Below are 27195 nucleotides of genomic sequence, written 5' to 3'. Positions count from 1 at the left end.
CAGTCTTGATCTGAAAAGAAATGGCTTAAAAAAAAGAATGTGCTGTTTTTTAATAGAAAAGGAAATATATATTCTCTCTCTCCTGAGGGCCGACAGGACTCCACCTCTGTGTGTTAGCGTGGAACTTTGTCATTTGGACCTCACTAGTTGTGGGCATGTCATGGGCGGGAACAAAGCCTGTGATGATTTGCCTCTGTGAAAAGGACACGCTGAGCAAACAAGCGATGTATGTAAAGGACATTTCAAAAACAAAGTTTTAGCCTACTTAGGGAAAAAAAAAAAGTTTGCAGGTACAATGAAACACCGCGCTGAGGGACAGGGCTGGGCGAACACACATCTGCCGTTCACAGCTGGGCCGCTTCCCGCCCCGGCCGCGGGTCCCTCTTGGGCAGGTTTTCGTTGGCGGTATTTCTGGGTACTGTACATGCCACATCGTACTGTACTGGGTACTGTACATGCCACATCGTAGAACTTACACTGCAGAAAAATCGGAGCGGGGAAAACATGATGAGTGTGAATACAGCCTGAATTTGACTGTAGAACACTTAAAAATGTACGTTTTATGTTCAAGTCGATGTCTATCCGTTCTGACAGTGAAGTCTGACTCTTTGGCTGTTTCATCCATAAACCAAGCGGAAGATTTAGCATTTTTTTGTTCTTGCAGGTTATGTCTGTATCATGTTATTACTTAAAAGTTGGAGGGAAAAAATTATATATATATATATATATTTTTTTTTTCACTCCCTCACTCCAGCAAGATGCACATTTTATGGAACTTAGAGGAAAAGGAACCGTGAGCCTGTGCTTTTGGATGAGGAGGTGGGCTGTGTCACCTGGTGCTTTCACGTAAGGCAGAGGCTGTGACCTGATGCCCTCTCTCTGGCAGAGGGAAGCAAAGGGTTTGCGGATTCATCCAAGTATCTGTAGTGCCCTTAACGTTTTATTTGCAGCGAAAGCCTGCTCATCTTTTTTTCACCCTCTGAGACTCGAATTTCATGGAAAACGGGACAAAGCCAAACGCTTCCTGAGTGTTTCAACAAAGGGTTTTGTTTTCTTTGATGACCACGGAGCTGGGCCCCCACCCCCGGCAGGCAGCTGCTGTCCATTTCTCAATGAAGCACGCAGTCGATGGGACTGTGGGCCCCAGGTGTTCGCATCAGGCTGCCCTTCCTTTTGAGGAGCTTAAACCTCTCCCATTATAATGTCAGCTCAGCTGGTCCCATTTAGTGTCCCCAGGTGAGGAGACAGTCACGGCTTTGCATCGGAGCGTCGCCATCCCGGTCTTTACTGCTTTATGTTTATTCGATGGAAGAAATAATCCCACATGCTTTGAATCATGGCCTCAAGGTACAGCACCACTGGGCTAAATAGTACCAGCTGTTGCTACTGGCCAGTGAGGGGAAAAACAAATTGGGAGCAGACGGAGGAAGAGCGGGGGGAGCAGAGAGTACAAAACAGTGTGAGTTCAGAGGGCACGCTCAGGGTCACGGTCACAGCGACAGAGTTTTCTGGCTCCTGAACTTGAGTTCCAAGTTCCAGTGTTGAAGACTGCGAGTTATCATTATTCGTTATCACAGAGCGCCCGCTTCTCTCTCAAAATAATAGCAGCAGACACAGACTTGGAAGAGGGTGTTCCTTGAAGCCCTACGGGACATTTCCTTGGGTCTTGTGTTTCTAGCCTTATTAAAATAGCACGTTTTTATGATAAGACTTTATAAGAATGGTCTTATGGTCCTCATGAAATGATATTTTAATCTGACAGCAGAATACCATTTAACCACATGTGCTGACCAACCTATCTTCCTTGAAATTAGAAAATTATTTTCCAGACTGTTAGGAGGACAAAATTAATAGCTGCCGAGAGCTTTCTCTGTGCTAGGCACCGGGCTGTCATTGATATACGTGTCTCATTCATTTCTCAGCTCGACTTCTTGAGACAGGTATCAGGTCCCCAGCTTGACAGATGCCAGGCCGAGGAACAGATTAGATATTGCCCCCGTGTTACTAACCAGTCGAGCTGGAGAACAAGAGCTGAAACCCGGTTCTATGATTTCAAGGCCCAAGTTCTGCCCAGGCTGGCCACGTGCTTGTTTATGAGTGAGCCGTGTGTCTCGCCCCAGTGGGCGCTTTCACCTCTGTGATGCCCTGAGTTATAGCTCCCCTCCTCACCCCTTTTTTCTGGTGGGTCCTCCACTGAAAATTCAGTGCTAAGAAGGGTGGCCTTCTCTGCGTCTGCTTTCTGACGACCCTGCTCGAATTATACCCCAGCTTCTGGAACCTTCGAACGGTGGTCATGGCAGTGGCTGTTAAGGAGTAACAGATTGATTACAGGAACATTTGGACATTGTATAGTTATCTCTAACATTTATGCAATGCATAATATATACCGAACTCTGTGCTTGGAGCACTGTATCTCATAATAACTCTCCCTTAACATATGAGTAACTGAGGCTCAGAGAGGTCCGGGCACTCGTCCACGGTCACTCAGCTCGTCGTGCCTGGCGGAGCCTGGGGTCGGCGCTGTTCTGCTTCTGCTCTGTGCATCTTCAGTGCGGAGACCCAAGAATGCGTTCTCCTGGTAGCCCGTGCGTTCAAGGGCGATGCTGCCTTCTCCCGCACGTTTATGTGCTTACTCCCGTTCTAGACTGGGAAGTAGATGAGTGAGAAGAAAGACAGGTGCCAAGTTCAATATGATGAGTAAGAAGGAATATATCTAACTACCTCCCAAAGACTCTAATACCCTAAAGCATTTGGTCATTTGTGTCTTGTATTTATTATCCATTCTATTAGTATGGATAATTAATTTACTATAGATTTTTTTTTTCCCCCCCTGAAGTGTATGAAGAAAGAATCTCCAGTAGGTGACCATTACTCTTTGGGAAAGTTAATTCTCTGGGATAAGTATACAGACATCTGATTGGGTGGAAATGATACTATATTGTTTTTTTCCTTGGACTTTCTTCTCCTTCCTTATCTTTCTTCTTCCCTTCTAACGTTGAAGCCAAATACAGCTCAGGTACTGTGGGAGTGTGGCAGGGCCAGACCCTGGAAAAGGAAGAGTCGACACCCTTGAAGGCTAGCAGAACGGACCCTTGGAAGCCTATGTTGGGAGGAACTTTCGTTCAGACAGAATTATTGAGCTTTTCCTCAACCGTCCCATTGTACAGATATAGAGACCGATTACTCACCCAAGAGCATGTGAACAACTGGTAGCAGAGCTGGCACAGGATCCGTGTTTTCTGACTCTAAATCAGTCATTTAAAACAAAACAAAACCCCGTGGGAGTAGAACCTTGTGATTTGTATCTGAGTTGTTATTCAATACACAATTCCGTGGGTCCCGGCGTCGGCCCGGTCTCTCCCTGTGTTCCCTCCCTTAACCTTCGCAGTGGGCTCGTTCAGTGACTCTCAGTGCATCCGTCTGCGGCTTTGTGTTTCTATGTAGCAGACGGAGCGCGGAGGTTAACATCACAGATTCTAGAGCCAGACGGCTGAGTGCGAATTCTGCCTTCATCCCTTATTAGCAGCGTGAACTTGAGCAAATCAAGTTTCGTGCACCTCAGTTTTCTCATCCGTAAAACAGGGAGGGTCGTGACACTTTTCCTACGGGATTAATTGAGGATTGAATTAAATAATATATGTACAAGTACTTTAAACAATACCGGACACATAATAGCTAACGTTTATTGAAAAGTTATCATAATTATAACATTGAATGTCTAAAATAATAATTCATCGTTATCTGTTTATATCCAAGGGATACATGAGTGAAATAGTTTAGTAAAATGAATTGACAGCGCCGCTGGTGAAATGTAAGTAGAAACTCCTCCATGTTTGATAGATTGTTCGTTTGAAGATTTGGAAAAACCCAGTGTTTCTGGATGGGGGTGGGGTGGATAACTACATCAGTGCTTTTTACTGAATCAGCGCCATACTGGAAAATTGTATTCTATTTCTATGTAAGGAAATCTTATAAAATTAAGTCTTAGCAAAGACTCCATCGTATACCCATTGTTGGAATATTAAGAAAATTTTAGAAAGAAAAAAAACCAGAAGATATACAAATCTCCCTGACTGGCCTAGTTTCATTTTTACATAGTCTCTTCATTCTTTACCCATATATGTGCATATTCTGCAGAATTTCTCATATAGAAACTGAAACTCATTTTCACTTTATGTTGCCCGTACTTTTGCTTCCTGTATAGTCATCAGAGTTTTTTTTTTTTTTTTTTAATGTTATAACATATCTTATTCTATGGATGTATCACAGTTTACTTAACTAATTTGCCTACTAAGGAAGCAAGAATAATTTCCAGAGTTTTGATATTAAAAGAGACGACTCTTGAGGAATTCCCTTGTTTCGAATCTTCTGCACCCCTGATGGAGGAAAGCAGGCTCGGGCCGGCCGCCTTCGGCTTAAATCAATCAATGTCTTCCCCACCACTCACCCTAATTTCCTTTCACGTTTTCATTCTTCCTTTTCTCTTCAGAATGCAAGAGCCAACTCCCCATCACACCGATTAGTTTTTAGGGACGCCGTTAGCCTTGGTCTCCGATTGTGGGAGCAGCACACAGCCCCTGAGGCGTCCGCGTTGTCAGCCCCGAGATTCTGCGCCGGTGGGCAGGGTGGGGGAGTACGGTGGCAGCGCTCAGCGCCCTTGGAAACGGAAGCCATTGTGGAAGGGACAGATCTGGCAGGGCCAGCACCTCGTTTCGTAAACACGAGGCGCTCCCGCTTCATGCTGCTGGGAAGACACTTTGAAAGGCCGCCGTTCCACGCGCCACGGAAGAGCAAGACACTCTGCCAGGTGCCGTGTGGCTGGTGTTCGTGTCTCCCCCCCCGACCTTTTTTTAAACCTTGGGGTTTTAGGGCAGTGCCGACGTCTCCTGAGTATTCAACAAACGCAGTCAAAAACGCCCGTCAGAGTGGAAAGACTATTCCCATTAGCTCTTTTTGCTAAATTGAGGTAACATGCCCTTTAAATAGGTGCTAATTCTCCGACAGATAATTAGCTTGTCTTCCTTGATAAAGTATGTGAATTGGATGGAATTTATTATTAATCTTGCGTATTATGTAAAAATGCACTCGTCTGTCCTTATTAGGTGAACCTCTTCTTTGCTACCTTGGGGGTGGCTGGGAACCCACCCCCCCATCCCAGCAGAATGAATGAATTGAATGAATCGAAGGTGATGGGCAGCTTTCCTTTGCAAAAGTGGGGAGAAGCTGAACGGGGGTGGGGGTCACCCTTAAAGAGACAGAGCTTTCATGTTAACATCCGTCTCGTTTTAGAAAACTCAGAGAGTGCTTTGGGGCCTGACAGTCAAATGCCACAAAGCCGCCTAAGTAATCACCTGGAAATCGATCATCTACGAGGGCCGAGACATTTTCCTGGATTTACGCTGCAGAGCTTTTTCCGGGGGGGGGGTGTCATCGGCTCGGAACCCTTAGCTGGTAGCTGTGCGATGACTTTGGTGGTGGCCAGAGGGGGCCAGGAGGGGCCGCTCCACATGACTCGATGATCCCAAGCTCCTCCCCGCACGTCGCCTTCCTCCCAGACCTCAGCCGTCCAGGGCTCCCCAAGGTGTCCCCATCTGTCTGCCCGGTCCTCTAAGGATGCCTTTTCCCATTGCGAGCCGTTGCTCAAGGCCACTTGATCTCGCCAGTATGAGATGTGTGTTGGGGGGCTACAGAGTGCGGGAGTCAGAGCGCGCTCTGGACCACCCCTCTGAGCTGAGGTGTCGCTTCCCCTGAGAGGGGAGTGGCTGTTTGATGTCAGCTGGGAGCTGATGGACAGTGGATGGCTCATATACCTCGGACCGAAGGTGCTGGTCACCGCTTCTGCGTGTGTGCGCACCCATCTTAGTTCCCACGTGTAAAGCGGGGAAGGAGGTGGCACTGAGTAGTAACGAGCATAACGGGATCACGCGAGTTGCTCTCTCTACCTGCACCGTCCAGGGTGGTGGCTGTGACTCACACGTGGCCACAGGGCACTTGAAGTAGGGCTGGTCCAAACTGAGACGTGCCGATGTGTGAAATGCCTCCTGGATCCCAAAGACTTTGTCTAAAACAAGAAGGTATGGACGCGGCTCCACAGTGGAGCGGTGAGCACATCTGCTTTACACGCAGAAGGTCCTGGGTTCACGCCCCAGTGGAGCCACGGTCCATGGTCTGTGGCCGCGCCACCCTGAACAAGCCCGATGTCTGATCTCGGAAGCTAAGCAGGGTCAGGCCTGGTTAGTACTTGGATGGGAGACTACCTAGGAAGACCAGGTGCTGTAGGCATAATTAATAATAAATAATAAAAAAAATCATAATAAATAGAAAAAGAAGGTAAAATATTTTATTAATAATTGTTTTACTATTGATACTGTGTTGAAGTGATACTATTTTGGACATGTTGAGTCACGTAAAATACATTACTTTTTTATTTTTTATTTTTTAATGGTTTTATTTTTTTGTGTATTATCATTTTACAAAATGTATGTATTTATTTTTTTAACTGAAGAATTGATTTAAATTTTTTTCCCCTGTCTACCTCTCCCCTCCCCCCTCCCCTCTGGTAACCACTAGTCCATTGTCCATGTCCATGACGTAAAACATATTATTAATATTAATTTTACCAGTTTCATTTTACTTCTTAAAATATGGTTACTTGAAAAAATTTTTGTTACATAGTAGCTAGCATTACGTTTCTATCGAATGGTGCTCATCTATGGGCAGTAATAACAGTATTATTAATCTTACATTTCAGATGAAGAAACCGAGGCCAAGAGAGGTTAGGTAAATTGCCTAAAGTCACACAGCAGAAAGCCAGACTCGGAGCTATCCGACTCTGGAGCCTTCATGCTTTACCACTACGGAATTGTCCTATAATAGAAAATGTGTCTGGCTTGTGTCCTGGGTTCCTGGGAGGTAACTTCTAATCATCTCTGAGTTTATGCTAATGAAATGATTCAGGATGGGCGGGTTGTCACAAAGATCAACACCATGTGTGTGTGTGTGTGGGGGGGGTGCTTTGTATTAGCCCGATCTCCTCCTGGGAAGAAAGCAGGGCTGGAGATCGAGTTCAGTCACATGATCAATGGCTGACTCCATCACGCCTTTGTAATGAAACCCCAATAAAAACTCTGGACACCCAGGCTCAGTTAAGCTTCCTGAAGAATGAACACATTGATGTGCTTGCGGGTGGCAGGTCCTCAGGGCACGGAAGCTCAGTGTCCAGGACTCTTCCAGACCTTGACCTATGTGTCTCTTCTTTGTTCTGGTCCTGATTTATATCCTTTATCATAAAATTGTGGTATTAAGTATAGTGTTCTCCTGAGTTCTCTGAGTCATTCTAGTAAATTATCCAAACTGAGGGGGTACGGAAATCTTAGAATTTGTAGCCCATTGTCAGAGGTGTGGGTGGTTGGGCACCCTGGACTTGTGGCAGTCTTGTTGGGGACTGTGCCCTTAACTTGTGGAGTCTGTGCTGACCGTGTGTCAGCAGAGTAAGAACCGTGCAGCAGTGACAAGAACGGACCGCCTTTCATTTGGATCGATGCTTTAGTGGCCCAGCGATTGGGAAAACTAAGTAGCTTGACTTGCTTGTCCCTCTAATTCCATGTCCTGGTGACAATGGCCAGCTACCTTCTCGACTCGTAAAATGACTCGGTCTTCAAGCATCTGCTTTTGACCGCCTGGCTTGGCCTGGAGATAGGGTCCCTCCGACACCACCACGCCCAGTGCCCTCCAGCCTGCAGCTCTTGGGGTCCCCTAGTTCCTTGCTCCCCACGTGAGTGATGGTAATATACATATGTACTGGCCCCTCTTCGTGACCAGAGATTCCTAAATATGGATGTTGGGGTTGAGTTTCTTAGAGGAAGCTGGTGGACGGTGATGATGTGAGTAAGGAGCGTTTTATGGTGTTTTCTTTTTAAAATAATTCGCGTCGTCTTACTTTTGCAGTGTATGTCCTGTCACGTCTCCCCATTGCCCTTCTTGGGGGGCTTTCGTTTGGACTCTTAAACCATGACCCCACGTGTTTTATTTTGCTTTTTGGTTTGGTTGCTCCTTCCCTGTCTCTTGCTTGTCAACTTGCTAACCATTATCCTTCTGTTCATGCTCAGGCCTGGCCCTCGTCCTGGGCAGGGCAGCTGTCTTAGGTCACCAGCTCCTAGAAAGTGGATTCCTACCGGACTTCCTGGGGCCACCTTGGATTCCTAAGAAAAGACAAACTTAAGCTCTGTAGTTATTGCAAAGGGGAGATTCATTTACCAGGGAACACCAGGAATGGAACAGAAAGTGTTCTCGAGTTATGACAGAGGTCTCTCGAAATACCCGAGATGACCTGATTTCTGGGTGACTGGGGCCAGCCCTGGGCGCTTGGCAGACTGCCGCTGTGCCAGGCTTGCTCTTCAGAGCTGCTCAGCTTTAAGGCTGGGGACAGGTAACTCGCTGGCAGCCCTCCCTGCCACTCACAGTAACTGTGTCAGCGTCGGTCCCAGATTCTACGAGAGGGAGAGTGGGTTTATCGGAACCACCTAAAGGGGCACGAGAAATTAGGCATTCTCTTCTCGCGCTGTACCCCTGAGCTTCTCGCCTTCCAAGGACCGGAGACTCCGAGGCCCTTGTCTGTCTTTCGAGACCACCCATAATGTTACCTCGTTTAGAGATGACGAAACCCCTGTGTTTGAAGAAAAAGCGCTGTGATAGGATCATGTTTTAAGACAGCCTTAAGGTTAAGTAGCTTGCCCAAAGTTTCACGGCTAGCGAGAGAGAGGAGAGAAACCCAGGATTCCTGATCGTAAATCAAATCTTCTGCAGGAGGCAGAAGAGACCGGCCCCGGGGTGGTGAAGACATTGCCTGGTCATCTCTCTGTTGTCTCCACGTCTAAGTGGGCCAGCCGTCTCGCTCGGGGAGGGCCCAGCCGGGCCTTGTTGAGCTTCGCACACTCTGTACTCTGCCCCCAGCTCATGCGTCGTGCTTAATAAATGTGTGTTGAGTTGCACGGGGGCCCCTCCCACCGATCCCCGATGTCCCCTAGGCTGAGGGCTCCCACCTCAGCCTTTTGTCCTGGCTTCTGGCTGCTTCTCCCGCCATGTGCACCATTCATCACCTATCCAGAATGTCCCAGGGGAGACAAAGATGGGAAAAGGGGTTCAAGACCACCAGGTGTGCACTGTCTTGAATCTCAACCGTCCCTGGGCGTGGCCGTTCGTCACACTTCAGGCCTGCCACTCCTGCAGGGTACTTTTTCTTCATGAGCCTTGTCAGCCCTCCTTCCCAGTCAGGTGAGTGACAGGATTTCTTTGTCCTCATGCTGAATTCACCTGGCTGGCCCCGTACCTGTCTGGGTGGCATCATTTCAGGTTGATCTTTAGTGTTTTATTTGCTATGTTTCCTCTAATGTCCCTTTATCCTTCCCTCTTTCTCTCATTAGATTTATCTTCGGAGGCTCTAAGCACGTAATGAATGGTCTAAAACTGACTGGGCCTTTCTTGTCTCGTTCCCAAGGTCATTTAATCTAGAAATATTTAATGAGCAGCTACTATGCAAGCCGGGTACAGCAGGCCCTTGAAAAATGTCGTTTTCTTCAACGTCATTTCCTTGTAATGTAGATGAGATGCCCTAGGGACTCACCTCTGGTTTCTATCAATTAGCCTGCGATAGAATTGGTTTTATCGTTTGTCGTTTTAGAGTGGCAGAACCTATCGACGGTGTTAAGTAAGGACTTACTGTACTTCTCTAGGTGCTAAACAGTGAATCCTTTCAGTTTCTATTCATAACCACCGGTTTTAGCTCGCGAAGTTGTCACAAGAACTATCGTTGCCCGTTGGTACGCTCGTTAGCTCTGCCCTGCGAGGGAGGAGACTAGGGTATGAAAACGTGAGGCGACTCTGCCCAGATCTTGTGCCGTCTGGTGCAAAGGCGGCCGACCTCGCTGCCTGGAGCCACCACGCTCGGCTCCTCGCAGACGTCTGTCTGCACGGCGGCTCGGCACGTTTTAGTAATAACAATAAACAAGCAAAGAAGTGTGAGGAGCCGACGCCCAGGGCACACGCATCAGGGGCAGCTGTTTGTGCTGCCGTCTGTCCAGTCTGCAGAGCGATGCGGATTGGAGAATCGAGAGGAACTTGCAGGTGAGCCAGACTCCTGGTGTGAGACAGGTGGTCCCAGAGGTCACAGAGCGAGCGCCCAGCGTCGCTTCGGCGTGGAGAGAAGGGCTTCCTTCGCAGTCCTTGCTGCCAGGGACTTCTGACACCCTGCGCAGCGCCAGGCATGGCTCCAGGGGTGCGGCCGAGAAGCCCGAGGTGTCGGATGTGGGTGCGTCCCGGGCCATCTCCCCTTTCGGCATCTCCCAGGTTGAACTGACCATTACCTGGCTGGCCCTCCGTGTCGCCCGCCTCTTCAGACGCGTTCTGGCCTTTTCCTTACCTCCCCCTTAAGCTCAGAAGGTGGGGACACGCTCGCTGTCGAAGAGACGCAGCCTCGTGCGTCTCCGAGGCCTCACCTGGCTTTGGGCGGACCCGTTCACGCTTATCCCCCGCAGGGCGGCCTGACAGCTTGGCGCGGCTGGCTGGGTGACTCCTCGTGCAAACAGCAGTCACACCTGTTCTCCCTGGCACTTGACCGGTCATGCGCGGGCTCGCCGAGTCTTCCTGCCAAATACAGAATTCAGCTCAGTGACTTGAGGAAGCTGTCGCCGTGCGTTTTGCGAACTGAAAACACTGGATCGGTAAAAACAATTCCCATTTCGAAGTCGACACTTGGTTCTCTCTCCTACTACTTCCTGAATTCCCGAGGCCACAGCCCTCCGACCTCCAGGCCCTAGTGAAGCAGCGTGTCCTGAAAGCTGTCCTTTTGGACGTGGGGGTGTCACGCAGAGCGAGCTGAGGTCCACGGCATTTCCGGCGAGACCCTGCCGTGCACTGCAGTGTGGAAGGTGTGTCACGTCACCTTGCTTCCTGCCTCTGCTCCCCTCCCCTCGCCATGGATGTTTCTAGATGACCTTCTGCGAATGTAATTTCCACTGGGACTGTTTCGCAGTAGAAATATGCTCTCCCTCGAGGCTTGCTCTTGATATTTCCAGAGATTTATTTAATTGGACTCTACTTAAATCCCGTTGGGAAGCATACTTTTGCTGTGAAGTCGTGATGTGTTTAATTTGGGGTCTGAGATAAATATCGGTCCCCAGGGGAGGCGGGCGGGGGAGGCAACAGCTTCCCTTTTGCGGGGCGGCCTGGTTAATGAGCAGCTTTGCCGGGCGTTCCTCTGTTTGTTTGTTTGTTTGGCAGTGCTTCATTATTTAAACTTCTGCGTTGGAAAGCAAAGACCGTTTCCCTCTCTTCAGAGAATTACACAATAGTGGAGAGTATCTGGTTAAGCTCTTGGGGGAAATCTCGCTTCGTGTTTTATGGCACTTTCCTGCTACTTCTTCCGTCTGCGGCCTTCCAGTAGGATGTCAGGGTTTTTTTTTTTTTCCACCTCCCTTAATCGGCTTGGCGGATTAACCGGTATTGAGCTTTTAGGTGAGCAGAGAAGGTGGAGCCCTCACGTGGTGTAGAGTAACCTCCCAAACACACAGAAAGCTTCCAGCTGAAATATTCTTTGGCTCAGATAAATGCTGCGTGGAGGGCATGGGCCAACGCTGATCCACAGGAGGGTTTAACTATCTCAAAGATACACGCCCCCGTGCTTGCAGCTGGCTGGTGGGTTCTAGAAGGCTCCATGGTTTTCTCTCTGTGGGGGCATGCTGGTCTTTTAGGAAGCATCCCATCCTGGCTGTGGACCATTCCTGTTTTGACTTTAAGATATGGTACCAACTCGGGTCAGCCCCCAGGGGCCAGGTTCTCAGTCAGTCTGCAGGTGTTGGTGTGGTTCTTTGAAAGGAAGAATTATATTTTTAAAAAGTAAGCTCTGCTGAGAATTAAAATGAAAAGTGGTACTGTATTCGTCGGCGTGGGCTGCCGTAACGAAATGCCGTAGACCGGGCGGCTAAGACAACAACGGACATTTATTTCTCACACTTCTAGAAGCTGGCTGTCTGGGGTCCAGGTGACAGCACGATCACGTTCTGATGAGGTCTCTCTTCCTGGCTTGTGGTCGGCTACTTTCTCGCTGTGTCCTCGCATGGTGGAGAGAGAGAGACACCAAATTCACTGGTGTCCCCTTGTAAGGGCACTAATCTCCTCGTGAGGGCCCCACTCTCACGACCTCATCTAAACCCCGTTATCTTTCAAAGGCTCCGTCTCCAAAGGCCATTACATGGAGGGTTAGGGCTTTAGTGTGCGAATTTTGTGGGGGACACAGTGTAGTCCGCAGCAGGTACGAAACCGCATTCTGGGGAAGAAAGGCTCTGAGTTTTCCCCAGGTTTTGGGGTACAGGTAAATTGCACCCACCAGGAAATTAACACCCTTTCACCATTTTTCTCTCCCTTTTCCCTTTCAAACATGTATCCATCACTTTTTATGGGCTTCTGACCACTCAGGAGCCTCCCGCTGAACTTAGAATAAAACCCCGACTGCGTAACGTGCCCGAGGCCCTCTGCCGACGTCTGTGACCTCCGCTGGTCACCGTCTCCCCTGCCCAGTCATTGTGCCTCACCACGTTAGGCCTGCCTGAGCTGTCACAGTCCTCCTGAGTGTCCGGCCAAAGTGTGGTTCTCCCTGCCCTCCACTCCTTCCCTAAGCCAGCCAGTCCTTTCTCACCCCTCAGGGAGGCCATCCCTGTACCCCGATCCAACTAGGCTCCTCCCATGGCACCCGGGAAATGGAGGCCACCTCAGGGCCCTTATCATAATTATTACCTTTTTGCTTGTAACTTTCTATGTTTATCATCCAGCTCCTTCTACTGGGCCCTGACCAGCAGAGAGGGAAGGGACACTTCAGCCTGTCACTCAAGTGCCAAAATGTTTTTTTTTTTTTTTGAATTTTTTTAGGCGAGGCAACCCTTGGTTGACCTCACAGATCGCAAGGACCTTGTCAGCTTATAATCTCTTATTATTATTATTATTATTTTATGTCTACAGCACCTGGTCTTCCTAAGTGGTCTCCCATCCCAGTGCTAACCAGGCCCGACCCTGCTTAGCTTCTGAGATCAGGGTGGCATGGCCATAGACTCCAAAATATTTGGAAGGCCTCGCTCTTACATAAGAGATTCTAAAAGGGAAAAAATACCTTAATATAACTGGTGTGTCTCTTAAGAAAGCCCAGAGGCTTGAGTTGAGTGTGGATGATGCGCCTTCCTCCCTGGGAGCTGGTTGGTCTGCGCTACCACAGGAGAAGTTTAGACGGGCAGGGTTAGGGAAAGCAGAAGGAAATCTGAACTTGCACGTCGTCAGGAACTGGGAACTTGAACTTGGCTGTTCTTCTGTCAGGCCTCTTTCCCTGCACATGTCCAGCCTGTGCTTTGACAGGCACGCTTCTTAGCGAAAGGCCATTCGTGCTGTTGAATCCCGAAGCCTTGTCCTGGATGTAAAACAGCGACTTTTACTCTCTTTCATTGGCACGTTTGTTAGAGCGAAGCTCTACGTCCAGGCGGATGAATCCTCAGTGAAAATGAGGCTTCGCGGGCTGGCTTGCTGACAGGGAGTGAGGTCAGGGAAAGGGGACCCCCGGACCCACCAGAAGGGTCTGCTCTGGCCCGTGTAAGTGAGGCCCGAGGGAGCTGGAAGGCTCAGTTAGAGGAGTGACTCAGTTACACCCACCGCCCGCCTTCTCGGTGGTTCTAATGCAAACCTTTTAGAATGGGGAGCGGGGAACGTAGAGATGGGGGTCTCTGCACTTAACAGGACGCATTGCACGTGTGTGTGTGGCGTGCTCACACTTGTCAAACCACCCTCGATAGGTTTGAAGATATTCTATGAATTTACTGAAAGTCCAAGCATCCCATGTGTTCTAGGTAGAATCCTCCTCTCCTGATTTTTCCTTCATCCGCCCGAAGGGTTTATGTGACTGGAAGGGAGAAAGAGAGAGGGAGGGACACGAGCTGGCTGCGGTGCAGTGGGGACAAACGGGCTCTTCGGTAAAGTCACAGTGACTTCTTCGAGACGACCTGAGGGGGTTCCTGGCTGTGAAAACTCTGAGATCTTCCAGTTGGAATCCTGCTCACATAAAAGTCAGCTGCTCATTAAAATAAGACAAAGCTGTTTAATTGTTGTCTTTGTGGAAAATTACATGACTGTCATCAGCTGTTCCTTCTGGCAGTGCTTTCTGTTCTAATGTAAATAAATGAGGTAACAGATTTAAAGGAACAGGCTGTATTTACATACTTGTGAAGGGTCCGCTCAAACAATCAGCCCATGTTATTCAAATACACACAAATTAAACTTGCCAGATCCTGAACACCGGTTACTCATTAAAGCTTTAAAGTAGGAATGGCAGGAAGGAGGCATTAGAAATGCAGGTTCTTTTTTCGTGCACCTGAGTTACCTAGGCAGGCTGAAATGTAATCCCCAGCCCTCCTCCTCACAGTTCTGTAGTGAAGACACTCTAGTCATCACCTGCCGCTCCTGAGCTGGGAGGTGAGATGCCGTGGGCAGAGGCAGGGTCTTTTAAACTTGAACTAAAGCATGCCAGGGTCAGCTCCTCTTGGAAGGCATACAATTAAAGCTTCATGTTCAATTTTTGTATATTACAGTTTCTAAATCATTGGACCTGTCTCACTTTTTTTGGGGGGTGGGGGGGTGGAGTAAATATTTAGACAAGGATTTAAAAAATTACTTCTATTTAGGGCATTACAAAGATTCTATCAATCAAAGAAGGAAGCACTATATTTTGAGACATGAGAAATGAGAGCCCCTAAAGAAGTTAATGATTGAAAATCATTGTAGAAGTATATAGGACCAAAAATTTAGCTGAAACCACATTGCAAATTATAAAAAGATTAGGAAGGAGCAAAAGTTATTGTTTTTAGTCCTTGGTTTCTATTATAGTCAAACTTTAGCTTATTTCGAGAATGCTAGATTTTATAATCCACCAAATTGTTGGCGTGGGAGAGATGACAGATAACTTGAGGGAAACAAAAATAAGTAAGATACCTGAGTTACAATGCTTATTATACAAGCAATGTCTATTTTGGGTAAGCATCACTTGTCTAAATTACAATTTTTTGTCCAGCAGAAAATCCAATGAAAGGACTGGATTGTTAACTCAGAATTCAAGAGATTCTGATGTAAACTTTTCAGGATTTTTTTTTTTTTTTCCTCTCAGCACATTACTAAATACAGCTTGGTTAGATTAATGAATATTAAATATAAGAACAAGAGTCACCTTTAGCCAGTTATGGGAAGACAGCTTTGTGAGGAGAATTATTGAAATAATTCCTACCTAAGATTTGTCACTAGATAAAGTAGACACCAGGGAGCTCTTTATCTTCATCTTTTAATTTCCGTAAATTATTTCCAAAATGAGATTGTTCACCTGTCTCGGTGTATCTTCCCCACTGGTATTAAACATGTCAACAAAACACCATCTTCCTGTGACGCACGGCTACGTCCTGTGTACAACAGGATCCAGATAAGACTGTTTCTATTCTCCGAGAACCCAGGTGCTGTTAAAGCTGTTCATCTGAATTTTCATAAGAAGGAAAATACGACCTAGTAAATGTTAAAAGTGCAGTTCAGTGGTAGAGTTAGGGGCATGTGTACATAGAACCGTTAAAACTAAAGGTTTATAAAGTTACCCTGAGAAAAACTCCGAACACCTCAACTCATTGAGGTATAGAATAATAATATATAGATAGATTTCAAGTTAAATCTATATAACTTTTCTATACCATTTTGCATATATACACCTATACACACAGATAGGGAAAAACAAAAAAAGAAACAACAGGCCAAAATAGACTCACTATTGCTAAGCCACGTTGCCAAATCAAAACTTCGTACTAACCTAATGACAGTTTCAGCCTTTTCCAGAAGTGGAATTTTAAACCAGTCACCAACTGGTCTGCAATTTCCTGATCGATACTAGTGAGCAATTGATAAAACCCATGCCCCTCCCTCCTCTACCCCCCCGCCCCCCACGGAATAGATTCTCTGGCCTAAAAATAACCCTATCTTTTCTTTCGCTAAGAACCCCCCAGCCACACCCTTCCAGCTGCTAGTGAGTCTGCCCAAATCATGAATCACTTAATAGAGCCAGTTAGATCTTTAAATTTATTTGGTTGAATTTTGTTAACAGATTATATATATTACTTATGTATATAATTTATAATATATAATTTTTATATATTTCTACATATCTATATATCTATGTAGACATACAGATATCGATTTATTTTTCTATATCTAGATAGATAGATAGATAGACAGATAGACAGATAGATAGATAGATAGATGATAGATACACAGACAGACAGACTAAGGAAATTTGCCAGGGATGCATTTGTGGCTATTCGATAAGCCCGGATGTCTATGTTTTCGCTTCAATTCTATTGAAATCTTAGGACATAAATAAGAAATATAATGAGGTTTCCCGTGAAGACCACCAGAGACCCGGCCCCTATTCCGCGTGACGTGTCCTCCCGCTTCGTGCGTGGCGTCTAACAGGGCCCCGCGGGCGGCAGGTGGGCGCCTGCGGCCGCGTCCTTGGCGCCCAGTCCCTCGCTCGGGACGGGCTCTGGCAGTGACCCCCTTTTCCTCGCTCCTCCGAACCAACCGTCCCTCCGTCCAAGGCCTGGCCTCTCGCAAAGCCTGCTTCGGCCACCAAGTCCACGGTGACCCGCCTCCATCTGACCACCGGGAGCTCTTGTAATCTACCTTTGCTTCTCAGCCACAGTTAGTATCCAAACAGGCCTGTGGGGTTTCGGTGCCTTCTACAGACACCAGAAGGACTGTTTTACCCACAGTCGCTTTGAATCATTACCTCAGACCCAAGGATGGTACAGCAGGTCCTCGAACGAATGTTGTCATTGGCCCAAGTCATTGCATTGTCACGTCGATGAGATGCATAGCAACTTAGCTCTTGTTTATGTCACTGAGGCACTTAGGGATGGGAGCCGGGATTCTAAACTCAAACACTCTGGCTCCAGAGTCTCCGTTCCTAGTACCGTTTTATCTTAAGGATGAGTCACCCAGTAAGAAAAACCAGGTGACAAAAAGGGGTGATCGATATGCTTGCGTCGAGCTTCTAGAGGAGCTCGCTTTTAGTCGCCCCCACCTTTCTCTGGGTGTTAATTCTGTTTACTGACCTTCACTGAGAGTTTTCCTTAAAATTCCAGAAAGTGCTCACGTTCCAGCTTAGCGTGAAACCAAAACACTTGTGTACAAAAGGGCTGTCCCTCTTCAGACTGTGGAACTCTCCGCTGGGGGAGTCTGCGTTTGGACGTGGTCCCTTTACTTTGCCGCCCAGAGCGTCGCTTCTGAATCGCATTTCACAGGGCTCTTCTGCTTCTGGGGCTGCAGTAGCCAAAACAGCAACAGGAGCCGAAAAGCGTCCACGGCGAGAGGTTTCACCCTGAAATGAGGACCCGAGGCTTTGGCGGGGTCGTCCTCTAACTGACCTCCTGGCAGGAGACACGGGCGAGTCACGTGTCCGTGCGTTTTTCGCCAGAGGCGCTGGGTGTTCTTCGTCGCCATTTAGCATCCTCGTGCCGACCGTACTCATTTTGGCGGAAAACTCAGTTTGGAGATGAGGGTTGGAAACGTGATGCCCCCAGCAATGTGGCTCCTGCCCCGAAAATATCTGTCCTGATAACGACAAGCGGCCGTGTGCCAGGGGAGATGGCTCGGCCTGGTGGGGACCCGGCGGATGGGGGAGCGGGGGGAGCGATTTAATTTTCCAGGGGGGAACACTCGGTCCTCCCCTGGAAAAACCAGGACCCCGAAGGCCTGCAGCCGTTACTGGGACAGGCAGGACAAACGCGGTGACGTCTGATTGTTGAGGAAGCTGTAGTTCTCTTGATGATAAAAGCGTGGTATTTAAACTTTCAAACTGCTCAGATACTTTGGTTCCTAGTTATTTTTTTTTTAAATTAAAATTTTAAGGGGGAAAAAACTCTAGAACATTATTAGCTCACTTATTTAGAGTCTTTCTATGAAGCAGAATTTTTTTCGATTTTTGAAATGGTGGTTTCCCAAAGTAACGGGGAAAACTGTGCTTTAATATGTGCTAGATACTGTTTCAAAGTACTTTACTCGTATTAATCAGTTTAATCCTCCAGCAGTGCGAGGTAGGTGCTGTTATCGTCCGCGTTTTATATGTGGGGAAACTGAGGAACTAAGCGGTAAGAAACGCAGGGTCTCACAGCTGGCGTTCGGGATTCTGGCCTCAGAGTCACCGCACCCAACGCAGGGGTCCCATGGACCGGCGGGGGGCGAGGACACCTGAGGTGACATTGGGGTCGTAAGACGTTATTTATCGAGCGCCCGGTTGTACAGCGGCACAATCACATAGGCTTCCTGTGCCCCAGCTCTGTGCACAGGTGCCATCATGCCCACTCTACAGATCGGTAGACTGAGGCTTAGCGAGGCTCTGGTGAGGCGGAACCACACTGCGGCCTGGGTCTGTGTGCCCCGAACCCCCGCCCCTGGACACACGCCACGGCCTCCCCTGCCGTCATCGTCACCACGTCGTCACGTTCTCCTGTCGTAATAACAAATATGAACCAATCACAGCTCCTCGCTCCGCGAGCGGTCAGCTCAGCCTCCAGTGGTCCGTGATGGGGTCAGGTAGGGGCAAAACACTTGGGGGTAGAAACACACGAGCCCCCTCCGTTCCTCCCCTCCTCCCGAGCCTCGTCCTCCACTGCCTGAGAAGACACCCTTCTCCCTGCCAGCATCTCTCTGAAGACCCAGCACTGTGAGAATTTGAGCATCGTCCCCGGGGGAGGGGGCTTCGACTGCAGTGTGCAGACAGGCATAGGCCTTCCTGACAATTCCTGCCGAAGCTGCCCAGCCGACCGGCCGTTGAGCAGGAGACTGTGTCTTCACACCCTTTACCGAGAATTTTCTTGTCCAGCTCATATGTGCGAATTACAATATTTCCTTTTCTATTCACTCTGTCTCCAAAGATGCCATGAGCCGGGTCCCCGCATGGCTTACACGTACAATAGACACAGGACTTTGCATGTGAGCCCCTCCTGTGATTCGGAGCATTCTGTGTCTGTCTGTCTCAGCTTCTCACCCCGCTTTCCCCAGAGGGTGCCCCCCCCCGCCATTAGGCAAATGGAAGTCCCATGCCACCTGTTGGCATTACATCATTGCCTTCTGAGAACACAGTTGTACCAAAGGCCTTAACAAAGTAGTTCTTCTTGTATTGTTTGCACTCAAAGAGCTGATATCATGCCAACTGATGTCATTGTGTGTCTTTGTGTAACTGCTATGGCAACTGGGCAGGTGGGGAGCCTCCAGCTGATGTCATTGGGAAAAGAGGTGTGGACACGGAATTTTAAAAAGCTGTATGCTGCTTGTTTCTGTGTGTGGGGTTTTCTGGCATACACTTTTTTTTAACTAGCTGCTTTTAAGACGAATTACAGTTTGTATACCCTAAATAAGAACAGAGGGTAGTTTTTTTTTTTCTCTCTCCTCCCCCTTAGAAACTTCTTCTGTTTGTTTTGTTTTGTTTTCTTCTCATGTTATATGGAAAAGTGTAGCAACTGCCTTTTTCTTAGGGGAAAAAAAAAGTGAATTAGGTTCCCATCACCGAGTCAGTGTGGAACTGTTTACTTGAATTTTATGGAGGCCAAGCCAAGCAGATTTTAAAATACGTCTTTAGAGTCTCTCTTGTGGAGCTCGTGATGGTGATAGTGGGTAATTTCTTTTGTTCTTTTTTTAAGTATTCAGCAGTGAAGTTTCTCAAGTTTTCCAGGTCTTCTGTCTACTTTAAAAATAATCTCTTCGGGCCCAGACGCACTTTCTCAAAAATCATGATTTCATACCAGGAGACATTAACAATAAGTAAGGGTAGCGTTTAATTCTAAAAATCAATTAAAATAAGTTCATAGCTATTTTTTTTTTTTCAAAACTCAAAGATAGGTTTTGATGCTTATGAGTGAAGCGATCATACTGTTACCCCTTTGAATATTCTTGGGGTCGTCTCTGGACCTTAAACTATGACTCCCCTCGTTTACGTGGCCAGCTCGGCGTGCACCGGCCGTGAATAGCCCTGACCGTCTAGGTTCCAGTCTGGAGCTTCCCATCATGGTCACCAAAGATGAGACTCAAAATAGAGAAGGACATTCGTTACGTTCAGAATCTAGAGGGCAAATGGACTTCCGGCCCTCGCTTCAGCACAGCCATATCCTGTTCACGCTTTCGTTTTCTGTCTTATCTTCTGAAAGTATCGAGACCAGTGTCAGGCGTACCTCTGAGGAGGTAAATGTCGTGTTCTGGCGGCTTTCAGCTCAGAGGAGGTCTCCAACTTCCCTTGTTTTCGAGAGAGTGTGTATTTCTGTTTGATGCGAATTAGCGCTAATTCGGTGAATAATGTCAACTCAGAGTTCGTGGCCCTTACTTGTATTTTGTATATTTGGACCCTCATAATAATCCCTCGAGTTTATCCTTGTGTGTGATGCATCTAACCGATATTAAAGGAAAAATTTACACAAACTATAATCCATAAATTTCCTAACGCAAACATGGTCCTTCAGCTCTTGATCACATGTATGGCGAAGATATTTTAGTTGACCTTTTCGTTGAATATTTAACGGAAACGTTTTCTTTGTTTTCATGCTTTTTTGCAACTTCGATGGTTATGTAATATTTCATTGTCTGACTAAATTAAGTCTTCTCTGAATTTCTTTCGAACGCGACCTTTCCTGTAAAATGGATAATGTTGCAGCGAAGGTCTGTACACGTCTAGCAGAATATCTTCGGTCAGATGATCTCCTTCAGATACGTTCTCAGAAGTGACCCTGTGCTGGCTGATGGCGAGGTTTGCATTTTAAAAATGAGGGAACGTGTGCAGTTTTAAGGTTTTCTTTTTACACTAGCCCCATAACGTTTAGGAGGCAGAGCAGAGCCTTAAGCTTGGAGGTGTGTATTCAGGGGTCCATTCGAGGTTTCCGATGAGTTTATGTCTGCACAGGCCTCGGCAAGGAGGCTGCGATTTCATGTGCCTTCCTGAAAGTCAGAAAAATTGAAGCATTTTTGTCTTTTCCAAGCGTGTCTACTGCTTCCACCTGTGGACCGTTACATAAACAATCTTAACAAAAATAGCAAATCCTTGCCGAGTGACACTGTGCCCCAGGCAATGTGCCGAGAACCTTTCGTGTCTTCATTCGCTCCCGACTCCCAATCACAGTCACGGGGTAGAGGCCGCGACCCTCATGTTACAGGTGGGGAAACTGAGGCACAGAGTGAGCAATTAACTTCCGCCAGTCACAGAGCCCGGAAGTGGTGGCATAGGGTGACCTGGTTCTTCCAAGACCCGGCTCCTAGCCGCTCTGCTGTGTTGGGAGCGCAGCTGTCATTCGGGTGAGCTGAGCTCGTTAAAGGTGCAAGGCACACCCCTGCCTGGCCGAGATGCTGGCAGAAGCTCCCCGCCCGAGGAGGGCATCTGCGCCTTCCTCGGCTCCCAGGGCACACGGTCCTATGTAGGCCACCAAGCATGTGGCTCTCTGAGGCAGATCAGATTTGCTGCTGATGAAATTGCCTGGTGCCACACAGACGCTTTCCAGGGGAACGTGCCCCAGTTTGTATGAAGATCACATTTGCCAAGTCCCGCACACAGCGACAGCCTCCGAGGCTCGTCCCGGGTCCCCACACGGGCTTTCGTTTTTATTTTGATCTCATTGAAGAATAAGAATAAGAATAATTAATATATATTATATGTCTAAAGCGGCATCGGCAACGACACCCACATTCTCGGGGGGCGAAGGGCACGTGCGGCCAGCCCGGGAGGGGCAGGCGTCGTCATTTCGCTCGCTGTGCTCTCGTTGCAGGCGGACTCAGCAGTTTCAAGCAGAACCATGAGAACCTCTGTGACAACTCCCTCCACCTGCAGGAGTGCAGGGAGGCGGGGGGCGGCGCGTCGGCGGCCCCCAGCCCGCTACCTCAGCCCCCCGCGGCCACCCCCGACATCGAGAGCGCCGAGCTCACGCCCATCCTGCCCTTCCTGTATCTCGGCAACGAGCAGGACGCCCAGGACCTGGACGCCATGCAGCGGCTGAACATCGGCTACGTCATCAACGTCACCACGCACCTGCCACTCTTCCACTACGAGAAAGGCCTGTTCAGCTACAAGCGGCTGCCGGCCACCGACAGCAACAAGCAGAACCTGCGGCAGTACTTCGAGGAGGCCTTCGAGTTCATCGGTAACCATCTCCCACGCGGGGTTCCCTTCCGCCTCCCTTCCCCTTCGGCTCTGGCTTTGATGTCAAGGTCAAGGTTCATGTCTGGGGTTCAGAGAGAGCTGCTCGGGAGGTTTGCGGGCTCTGCTGCCTGGTGCGGCCCGAGTCTCCTGCTAAGTCGTGACCCACCGAGCGTACCGGAGCCCATCGGGACAGACAGCGAAGGACAGGCGTTGCGTGTGGTTGGCCTCCTTCTAGCTAGAGCTGCGCATCCCTGGAGTTCTCAGTGAGAAGGCGGGAGGGGGTGGCAGCGGTGTGTAAAAGGGTCGACAGAGGGTAAGGAACTGGCCAGAGAGCCGGGCTGGCGCTTTCTGGTCCGCCACCGCCCCTGGGCCCTCTGCGGGAAATAAAACAGTGTGGCCGTAGCCCCACCTCCAGGCGCGCCCGCCGCCCCACCGGGAGTCCGATGAGTTTGCGGTCAGTGCGGCCTCCTCGTCACGTGAGGCCGAGGCACAGGTCGCATCGCGGGAGGGTTGCTTCTGAAGCGTCTTTTCCGCTCAGACGCGATCCTGTAGGGACAGCTTCGCGCAGCACGGAGCGGAGAGAGCAGGCGGGGTGACTCGTTTATCCCTCCACCTGCCCAGTCTCGTTTCTTTAGCTTCCAGTAGCAAAGGGCAGGGTTGTGAGTATGAGTTTCCTCGGGGAGCTGACCCCAGACTCGCCGAAGCGGGACACATCGGATTGTGTAGACTGAGTAGTTCCCACGGAGGAACATTCCACCGTCGGCGGGCTTTGGTCTCCAGAAGGAGGCAGCAGCCAGCCCGACCCTAACTGTAACTTTAACATTTTGCTGCTTCTGTAGCCTCAGGCTGTTGTAAGGCTCAAATTATTTTCCTTTGGGGACCACCTGGCACCTAGCAGGTACGCCACAGTTTTTTTTTTTAAATGACTCCGACCGTTATTACCACAAAGGGTGACCCAGTACTTTTCCCAAATATTGCAGCAAGTTGCTGCTGGCCTCTGTCCCAGAGACAATGCACTCGTGTTTGGTGCCCTTTCATTAGAAAAAAAAAAAAAATGCTTGGGTTTAACAGCCATGGGGCTGGTGGGTTTGCTGTCGAGTTGGCAGCTCTGGTCACTTTGGCCAGCTGTCTTCCTTGCTAAATGCGCCTTCAATGCACAGCTATGGAATATTCTGTCTGGAAGGAAATTCTGAGTGGTCACTGAACTCAGACAAGTAAAGTGACTTCTCCAAGGTCATAGGGATTTTAGTGCCAGAGAAGGGACCAGAACCCAGGGCCCTCACCTCTAAGGCCAGGGGCCTTTCTACAGGATGCTGCAGGGAGTGTTTGGAGACATTTGTGGGTGCAAAGGTACCTCACATTCTTGAGCCCCGAGGAAGAAATATTTGTCACCAAGTAGATGAGGAACTTCCTGGTTGGTACATAGCTGTTTATGGTTACAATATCTCTGACTTAATTCCAGTTGGGGGAAGTTAGGAAATTTTCCATTTAGTGAGTAGCATACGATATGCTTGTTTTAAGAGGATTTCAATTAAAGCACCCACATTCTTTATAGGTTATTCGGGCTAACCTGCTTTTTTTTAGATGGAAAAGAAAACAAATAACAAATGGCATTTAACCCGGAAAACAATTCAGCGTCACAGTCTGCACAATTTTCTTTTCATTGTTAAATCACTGAATAAACTAAAATCTTAACGTCTTGCTTTAGGGAAAACACAGCAGGTTTTATACACATAAAAACATTCACTAAGAGTCTAATATAAACCAAGCAGAATCTAGTTTTAGTGTTTAATAACAATGCCCGTTTGTTTATTTCCGAATCAAGCGATAGTATTCCCATGTTCCCTGAGCCTGGTTAGTTAGTATGATTCTCACTATTCAGACAGGGATTTAGGGGAGTCACGTGACACACACAAGGTCGCTCATCCAGCGTGTGCTGCAACCAGCGGTCAAAGCTAGACTGGCATTTTGCAGCTCATCTTCTCAATGCCATGCCTCTCAGCCTTGGGGTGGCAGTGGTTAACTCGTGTGTGCCGAAGACAAGAAATTGAAAACGGAAGATATTTATAAAAGCCACTGTGCTCTGCGAGAAGTAAGCGTCATCGTAGATTTTTAAGATGAGGATTTGCATGAGGTTTGTTTTTCCTGGCCCACCGGTAGGCAGCCCAAAGAAGTAGTTTAAGTGAAGTCTTCAGTCTCCTTCTCCTGGTCTCTTCTTTACTCTCCATCCAATAGGGGGTGTTCCTGCCGGGGGGCGCCTTCTAGTTGAGAAGTATTATTCACAATCCATTCGGGCAGGGCCCACGAGCTCTTCTCTTGAGCTTTTAATATAGCTGAAAACTTATAAAACGTTGCGTCTTTCAGTTGCTCTGGATTCGGAGCCCTTGTCAGAATCCCTCCATCCTTCTCATTGCCAGGTGGGAACGGCACACACGGTCGCAGGGGGGTTGGGCAGTTCAGATGGAGGTGATACCCTACGCCTGGGTACTACAGGTCTTCAGCTAACTTTGCAACGATAGGGTGTTCTGGTAAGAAGCTGAACATAGTAACTTTCTAGTTGAGTTTTGTTCCTTTAACCTCGGTCAGAGTTGACTCAGACTGAAATTCTTATTCATTCAATACTAGTTCCTGTACAGAGCGATTCCGTAGCATAAAGAAAGAGCTGTTTTTTTTTTTTTCTTCTGTCACAGATAGGCAAGACATTATTAATAACTCTAGCTTTGGCAAGTCACACAGTCTTGCAATTGGAAATATAATTCTTAATCAGAAGAGTCTATTTAATCAGTAGCTCGCTTCACATGGAAGTTTGTTGTGCTGTGGCTCTAGCTTCAGTCAGCCCTCAGCATCTGTGAAGCAAACTGATGCTCCAAATGATTCCTTCACCTGGTCATCTCTTTAAATGTAGAAATGTGCCTTCTTATTCACGCCAGAATTGCTTTTCGCTGGCCTGGAGGTTGTGACATAAACGTACGCCATTAACTAGTAAATCATACTTGGGTTTAAAACCATTTTGATTTATTCTTTCTCTACAAAATACGGTGTGGTCAAGTTCAGGTCAAAGTTAACCTCTCTCCTTCTCTCTGTCTCTTGCCTTTCTCCCGTGTTCCAGAGGAAGCTCACCAGTGTGGGAAGGGCCTCCTCATCCACTGTCAGGCTGGGGTGTCTCGCTCGGCCACCATCGTCATCGCTTACCTGATGAAGCACACTCGGATGACCATGACTGACGCTTATAAATTTGTCAAAGGCAAACGACCAATTATTTCTCCAAACCTCAACTTCATGGGGCAGTTGCTAGAGTTTGAGGAAGACCTAAATAACGGTGTGACACCGCGAATCCTTACACCAAAGCTGATGGGCGTGGAGACAGTCGTGTGATGCCGTCTGCCTGGGAAGGATTCTTGTTCTCCATTCGGAGGCAAAGGGGAAGGAGAACGGATTCTTTCTTTCTTTTCTTCTTCTTCTTCTTTTTTTTTTTTTTTTTAGATGGGGTAAAGTTTGTGAATGGAAACAAACTCATTTAAAAACTTTTTATTTTTAACGAGTGTGAGAAGAATTTAACTTTTGATGCCCATTGAGATTTACTTCCCAAGAACTGAAAAATCAGGGAGGCTGAGGAAATCATTTTTTTTTTTAAAGCCAACAATAAACATGATAAAACTGGCCTTTCTTCCCCTTTTCCCTTGAAGCTATTTGTAGAGTTTATGATGAAATAGTCTGTGCAGGACCATAGACCGAAGATACTACACTTTAAACCAATTAAAAAGAACCAAAAGTAAGTAGAAAAGACATTGAGTCGCGAAGACCTGTGGTCCGCCCGGGCTGTCCACACGGAAAGCAGAAACCTGACCAAACCAAGCCCTGTCGTGTTCCCGGCTGCAGAGAGAGGATCAGGGCTAAATGGTCTCAGATGCTTCACGTTCTCGAGAGAGACAACGGATACTGTTGATTTTGTGTGTTTTTACTCTGAATTATTACATTTTTTTTCCCCTCTCTGGGTTTAAGAGATTTTTTTTTTTTTTTGAAATAGCAAAGGTACCGACCATTCTACCACATGCCTTCGCGGGCTTCTTACAATAATCTGGTGTTTTGGGCGTGCAAGCGAGTTAGAGCTGGCAGCCGAATGACAAACAGTGCACATTTGCCAGCTTGGAGCTAGAAAGGAATTAAAACCAGTTACTTTTCCTTCCCGCCTTTTTCCTTTGTTTATTTTTTTGGGGGTGGGGAATTTGATTCTGGTTACAGTGCCATAAACCTTGTTACATATGTATATCAGAATGTAAAAAAAAGACAAAAATTTATTTAAAAATATTTTTCGCAAAAAAAAAAAAAACAAAAACAAAAACTGGGTGTGTTTCTGTTGATTGTGTAAAAATTTATTTTCATTATATAAATGAAACTCATCTTGGGACGTGTCTTTTTTCCTTCTCTTTTCCTTAATTCTGGTTCAAGCATCTCTTCCCTGTGGTAACTTATTTCTAACCGGGGAAAGGGAGCAGCAGAGGGAACGGCTCCAGTCTCCGTCTGCTCAGTCATCAGACCCTCTGTCCTCACAGCTCCGCCATCTGCTTCTGCACATTGCAATTCCTCTTAGGGAGGAGAAGCTTCAGGGAAAGTCACGGGAGAGGGGTCGGGGTCTTCACACCAGCCTTCGAGCTTCGGTGATCAGTCAGGTCACCGCCAGATTGACTGGTTAGAATTCCACGATCTCCTCAGTGGCTAGCTGATAAATATTTGTAACCATCTGCCATTTCAGGCTCTCGACGGTCACCCCCACCTCTCCACTGTCAATCGCGCACTTGATATGTTTAGTAACACTCACCATGTAGTGGGGACTGCAGCAAATTGCTGTCACTTACTCTTTTGCCCTCAAACTGAAGTCAACTTCATTGGCGCGGCTTCTCTGCCCCACCTGGATAATGCGTGGCTGGTATTCGGTGGGTGACATCAGTCCACGGATG

At 47.8% G+C, this 27195-nt stretch overlaps 1 protein-coding gene and 1 pseudogene across 1 annotated transcript in view; both read left to right on the top strand.

Moving 5' to 3' along the window:
• Positions 1-26635, top strand: part of DUSP10 (dual specificity phosphatase 10) — a 37134-nt gene extending 10499 nt beyond the window's left edge. Inside the window, exons 3-4 of the mRNA XM_039883433.1 lie at positions 21867-22238; positions 25347-26635. Coding sequence (XP_039739367.1) covers positions 21867-22238; positions 25347-25612 — 638 coding nt within the window. The 3' untranslated portion in view covers positions 25613-26635. The remainder of the gene's footprint in view (positions 1-21866; positions 22239-25346) is intronic.
• Positions 6167-6282, top strand: LOC120619398 (uncharacterized; annotated as a pseudogene).
• Positions 26636-27195: the final 560 nt, after the last annotated feature.

The sequence above is a fragment of the Pteropus medius genome, unplaced genomic scaffold (assembly GCF_902729225.1).
Source record: "Pteropus medius unplaced genomic scaffold, Ma_sr-lr_union100, whole genome shotgun sequence".
Lineage (NCBI taxonomy): Eukaryota > Metazoa > Chordata > Mammalia > Chiroptera > Pteropodidae > Pteropus > Pteropus medius.
Note: the sequence above shows the minus strand (reverse complement) of the source record. Positions and strands in the feature narration are given on the sequence as shown.